A 6,181-nucleotide genomic window follows, 5' to 3' on the forward strand; every position below is an offset into this window, starting at 1 on the left:
CGGTGACCGTTAAGCTGCTGTGCAGAAGATGTCCTCGAGCAAGAGTGTGTTTGTACATTCAGTCAGTGCCAATATATTATTTAAATAATCACAGATTTATTGCTATTATATTAATTCACGTTAAGCTAAAAAACAATACATTAATAATATACAACAAAGCTTACAATATGAATGACACACACAGACAGTCATCAACCAATCAAAGCAGACATTTTATCTTCTACACACACACACACACACTCACGCACACACACACACACACACACGCACACACACTCACGCACACACACTCATGCACACACACTCACTCACACACGCACACTCACACAAACGCACACACTCAAACACACGCACACACACACACATATAAATACACCACACACACACACTCACACACACACATACATATATAAATACACCACACACACACACACTCACACACAGACACAGACTAACACGGACACAGACACACACTCACGCACACACTCACTCACACACACGCACACGCACTCACGCACACTCACACACACAGAGTTCATGACTCCCAGAGTTTGTGCCGATGATGTAGGTGAAAGGTTGTGTGGGCGGGTCTAGGCACAGGCCGTGGGCGGGGCATAGAGATGCGGTCGCCTGGCAACAGCGGAGTCTCTCTGAGCAGCTTGTCAGGACTGTAGAACTGCAGCAGCTCAGGAGCCTCTAGTGGCTGAGACGGGAACTACACACACAAACCATAATGAACACATCAAACCTGCTTCATCACGGGCTGCTTACACTGCATCATACTTGCTTAACACTGAGCTTATACTCAATACTATGCAGTATACACAGTATATTGCCTGCTGACTTGAAGCAACAACTGAATTCTATACTAATATACCAACCATAAACAGTTGATTAAATGAGCTTAAAAGATTTTTTAAAAACGGGTAAATAAATAATATACACGCTGCTGTTCAAAAGTTTGTGATCAGTAAGAATTAATGTATTTCAAAGAAGTTTCTAATGCTCATCAAGGCTGCATTTATTTGATCAAAAATACAGAAAAAAACAGTAAAATTGTGAAATATTATTGCAATTTAAAATAATGGTTTTGTATTTTAATGTATTTTAAACTGTAATGTATTTCTGTGATCAAAGCTGTATTTTCAGCATCATTACTACAGTCTTCAGTGTCACATGATCTTCAGAAATCATTCTAATATGCTGCTTTGCTGCTCGAGAAACATTTCTGATTATTATCAATGTTGAAAACAGTTTTCCTGCTTTAATATTTTTTTTGGAACCTGTGATACTTTTTTCAGGATTCTTTGATGAATAAAGTTAAAAAGAACAGCGTTTATTCAAAATGGAAATCTTTTGTAACAATATACGCTACAGTTCAAAAGTTTGGGGTCAGTAGTTTTTTTCTTTCTTTCTATTTTTGAAAGAAATTAATACTTTTATTCAGCAAAGATGTGTTAAATTGATAAAAAGTAATAATAAAGACTTACATTGTTCCAAAAGATTTCTATTTTGAATAAACACTGTTTTTTTTTTTTACTTTTTACTCATCAAAGAACCTGAAAAAGGCCCAGACGGAGTCTCTCCAGCCTCTAGACAAACCAGGGACTTGCGTGAGGATCCTGTTTGTGGACTTCAGCTCCGCTTTCAACCCCATCATCCCAACACTCCTCCAGACCAAACTCACACAGCTCTCTGTTCCTAGCTCCATCTGTCAGTGGATCACCAGCTTTCTCACAGACAGGCAGCAGCTAGTGAGGCTGGGCAAACTCACATCCAAGACTCTCACGATCAGCACTGGCGCCCCCCAGGGCTACGTCCTCTCCCCGCTGCTCTTCTCCCTCTACACGAATGATTCCACCTCTACTGACCCCTCTATCAAGCTCCTGGAGTTTGCAGACGACACTACAGTCATCGGTCTCATTCAGGATATTGACGAGTCTGCTTACAGACAGGAGGTTGAGGAGCTTTCTGTTCTCATGCCATGTATGCATGTTTGTACCAAGAGCTCCTAAAAAAACACAACGAATTCCTTGGCGCTTTGCGAATAAAGCTAATTCTGATTCCGTTTCTGAAAAAAGTATCACAGGTTCCACAAAAATGAAGACTGGAGAAATGATGCTGAAAATACAGCTTTGATCACAGGAATAAATTATATTTTAAAATACATTAAAATAGAAAACCATTATTTTAAATTGCAATAATATTTCACAATATTACTGTTTTTTTTCTGTATTTTTGGTCAAATAAATGCAGCCTTGATGAGCAGAAGAGACTTCTTTAAAACACATTACAAATTTTACTGATCCCAAACTTTTGAGCAGCAGTGTGTATATATATATATATTTTAGTGTGTACTGTATATATAGAGAGAGGGAGAAATAAAAATATACAATATATTATATGAATATATATATATATATATATATATAGAGAGAGAGAGAGAGAGAGAGCGAGAGAGAGAAATATATAAATTAATTAATTAATAACTAAAATATATACTATATAAATATATATGTGGGTGTATGGAGAAATGTAAAAAAATAAATAAATATATATATATATATGAATGAATAAAAAGTATTCCACAGTATTGTGTAAACACTATGGTAAAGAAGCAATCAGTACCATGGTGTGTGTGTGTAAGAATTGCTTATTCTAACTATTAATAATCATAAATGTAATTATTAACTAAAGATTGGCATCTTTAGTTTACTTTGCTTTGAGTTATTTCTCAGATTTTAAAATCCATCTCGTGGCTTATTGCTCCATTAAACACTGCAGCAGCTGGAAACATCATATTAATAACGTAAAACACTGCTGTTAACATGACACAGACACAACTCTGACCTTATTGGTCAGTGTGGCGGTGGGCGGGGCCAGCGCCGGCCTATCCTGCAGGGCCTGGCTGATGAGCTGCTCGCGTGATTGGCTGACGCTGACTAAGGCCCGGTACAGGAGCTGAGAGCGAGGGAAATTCAGGCCTGTAGAAAACGAGGCAAAGAGAGCACAAAATGACTCATTCATTTTTTATTATTAATTATGACTGATTAATGTCATTAATGTCTCACCCTCTGCTGCTTTGCTGCTGATGTGGTTCTTTGTGAGGCTTGAACTCTGTAATTTCACTCTCACGGCTTTCTCAGGATCAAACACCTGATTCTCCACTTCCTGAAGCTCCGCCCCCAGCGCCAGGGTGCTGTTTAGCTCCGCCCCCTCCGTCAGCGGCTCTCCGCCCCTCACCCAAACCCTCGCGTTCTCTAACCCATGACCTGAGTAACAAACAAGTAAAATCTGTTGACTTCAGCAATCTGTGTTGCATTATACGCCAATGGTGACCAATCAAAAATGGGGAAAAAGCACTTTTCAAGTTTTTTCTCCAAAGTTTGCATGCATGTAACTCAAGAAGTGTTAAAGATCTCTTAATGCACTTTTGGATTTTGGGTTTTAATAAACTTTCCTTTTGGCTTCTTCATTTTTAAAGTATCAGCTGAACGCAAAGTGACCCACGTTTGATTTTTGAGCATGTGTACAATTGAACAATTTACTCCTGGAGCCATATTTAGATCCCAGTATCTCTGGAACCGAACCATACAGGGCCTTAAAAATGAAGAAGCCAAAAGGAAAGTTTGTTAAAACCCAAAATCTAAAAGTGCATTAAGAGATCTTTAACACTTCTTGAGTTACATGCATGCAAACTTTGGAGAAAAAACTTGAAAAGTGCTTTTTCCCCATTTTTGATTGGTCACCATTGGCGTATAATGCAACACAGATTGCTGAAGTCAACAGATTTTACTAATAGAGCTACCAATCTCTGTGTGAAAATAACATCATGATGCTGCCATCTTTCTGAACTCATTTTTAACCCCCTGTAATCTGGCTCCAAATCTCAGGCGAAAATTGTCAGTGCATTACTCTGTAAATATACATCCATGACATTTCATATTTTGTTTTTCAATATATCAATATACATGTTTATCTTTCTTCAGGGAAAAAATACTGACAAAATCAAACATTTGATTAAACATATTTGTATTGAAAGACAAAACAAAAACACTGTTCATGCAACATTTAATGCCATGATGAGGTTATGAATTTAAGACTCTGTTTGTTCTACCGTGCTCGTCTTTGGCTGTGGGTTGATGGTTTCTGGGTTCTGGGATGAGCTCCTGCTCCGAATGACCGCTGCGCTGCGGACTCACACTAAAACACACCTGAAACACACACAGGTACAAAGACATTCACATTCAGGCATTTGACAGACACAAAAGCGACTTGCATTGCATTCAAGGTAGGCAATCTGATCAGTTCACGCACTCCCTGGGAGAAAAAGCTTCTGAGTTAATATCTCACAGTTTTGACTTAATATATCTACAGACGCAAACTGATAAAGTGCAATAAAATAAACACTTCAATGTGCATTTTGGATGTTTTTCTTCTGTTATAATTCATGAACACTTCGGAATACAGAGGAAAGGTTGGTCTCTTTTTAAAGACGACAGTCAGCAGATTATTGCATTAAAAAAAAATTTAAATATCAAAAAGTTATAGAAGTTTCAATTTACTGTAAAGAAAATGCACTGTAAAATTTTTATCGTATTTTATATAAAATAAATATTTTACATTACAGGTTTTACTCTAAAATTGCTAAAAAAACAAACAAAAAAAGTAAAGCCTTATGTCTAAATAAGTTATGTTCCAAATTTGAAGTTGATATGAAAAAAATTGAGGTTCCTGTGAGATTTTATTTAGGGTGTTATACCACAAACAGCCACCGGGTGCCATCCGAACTCCTTTGAATTTTTTTAATGCATTTTTCTGTCACAAATGTCTAGATTTCTCTGTCAATATTACTTCTATCTCAAAATAACCACCAAATATGGAATCCTGAGACTCCAACCTTTCCAATGATATGTTTTATGTCAAGATTATAAAAAGGTTTGATTGTAAAAGACGGTAATGCGTTTTGTAATATGACACTTGACACCGCCCACTAAGGGGGAGGAGACTGACAAAAGATTTTAAAGTACCGTTTCTATGGTAACGCAATGTCCGATTTCAAAATGGTTTTCACAGGATGAATCTTGGGCTTCTAAGCTTTCAAATGATATATAATTTCAGCTGATAAATAAAGCTGATTACTTAAAGATTTGATAGAGAAAAAGGACAACAAATTAAAAGAGCGCCAAGCGTCCCACAGGTTGACGGTGACAGTTTTAATATATAAATTAAAATAACAGTTTCAAGAATTTCCTAAAGCAACTGTAAACTCAAACCCCACAGCATCATCTAGTGCAGTGGTTCTCAAACTGGGGTACGCGTTCCCCTGGGGGTACGTGAAAAAAATTCTGAGTTTTGGCATTCATTTAATTCTACCCCAACTTAAAGTAACATTAAAACCGAACATGTATAAAATGCCGCTTCTAATGTAAGAACAGGAACGGTTAAATATCCAATCTTACCTCATCTTTTGCGACAAAATAATAGTTCCAACGGACTCGGTATCATCTGGTGTGCGTCTCCAAGCAAATACAGCGGTGTTTCATTAGTGAACGAATCTGCGGCTTTGAACGATTCGGAGAGTCAGTGATTAATAACACATTCATAACTACAGCATTTTGCTTCGTTACAGAATGAATGAATGAATGACTAGACGCCTGGCTCATTAAGATAACCTATTGCCGGTTTTATTTTTAAATCTACAGCTATCGCTTCGATTTGCCATCATTTTTTTTTATTGCTTTATTTATTATATTAATAACACACTTAATGGAATGTTAAGAATATGACATAAAACATGACATACAATTAATAATGGTAGAAAATATTTGCCTCTATAAAGGTAAAAATGCACCTGTAAATCAATTTAAGGGGGCAAATATTGTCCTTTAATAGAAAAGGTGTGACTGCGGTCTAAGTGGAAGAGAGGGGGTACGCAGAAGAATGTTAAATGCCCTGGGGGGGGGTACGCCGCTGTAAAAAGTTTGAGAACCACTGATCTAGTGGACACACAGAATTAGTCTTAAACAGCAGTAAAACCGGTTTATTTGGAGCTGTTCAGACACATCTCTGCTGTATTTACAGCCGGGCCACTGATTCAAATTTTTACTTGCCCTGTTATCTTTTACTCTAATAGATAAGCTAATCTACGGTTAGCTTATAATATACCAATTCAATTTTA

The 6,181-nt window shown here is 37.1% G+C and overlaps 1 protein-coding gene across 4 annotated transcripts in view; it reads right to left on the minus strand.

Annotated features, from left to right (window-relative positions):
* Positions 1-472: 472 nt before the first annotated feature.
* The window catches only part of LOC107737949 (protein phosphatase 1 regulatory subunit 35-like), a 7,653-nt gene continuing 1,944 nt past the window's right edge, over positions 473-6,181 (minus strand). For 2 of the 4 annotated variants that reach the window (XM_016549597.1, XM_016549596.1), the window contains 4 exons: positions 4,118-4,214; positions 3,072-3,272; positions 2,851-2,984; positions 473-715 (listed from right to left, as the gene is read on the minus strand). In XM_016549597.1, coding sequence (XP_016405083.1) covers positions 536-715; positions 2,851-2,984; positions 3,072-3,272; positions 4,118-4,214 — 612 coding nt within the window. In that variant the 3' untranslated portion in view covers positions 473-535. The remainder of the gene's footprint in view (positions 716-2,850; positions 2,985-3,071; positions 3,273-4,117; positions 4,215-6,181) is intronic. The other 2 variants (XM_016549598.1, XM_016549599.1) reach the window with 2 other exon arrangements.

The sequence above is a fragment of the Sinocyclocheilus rhinocerous genome, unplaced genomic scaffold (assembly GCF_001515625.1).
Source record: "Sinocyclocheilus rhinocerous isolate Xijiao unplaced genomic scaffold, SAMN03320098_v1.1 scaffold404, whole genome shotgun sequence".
In the NCBI taxonomy this organism is placed as follows: Eukaryota; Metazoa; Chordata; class Actinopteri; order Cypriniformes; family Cyprinidae; genus Sinocyclocheilus; species Sinocyclocheilus rhinocerous.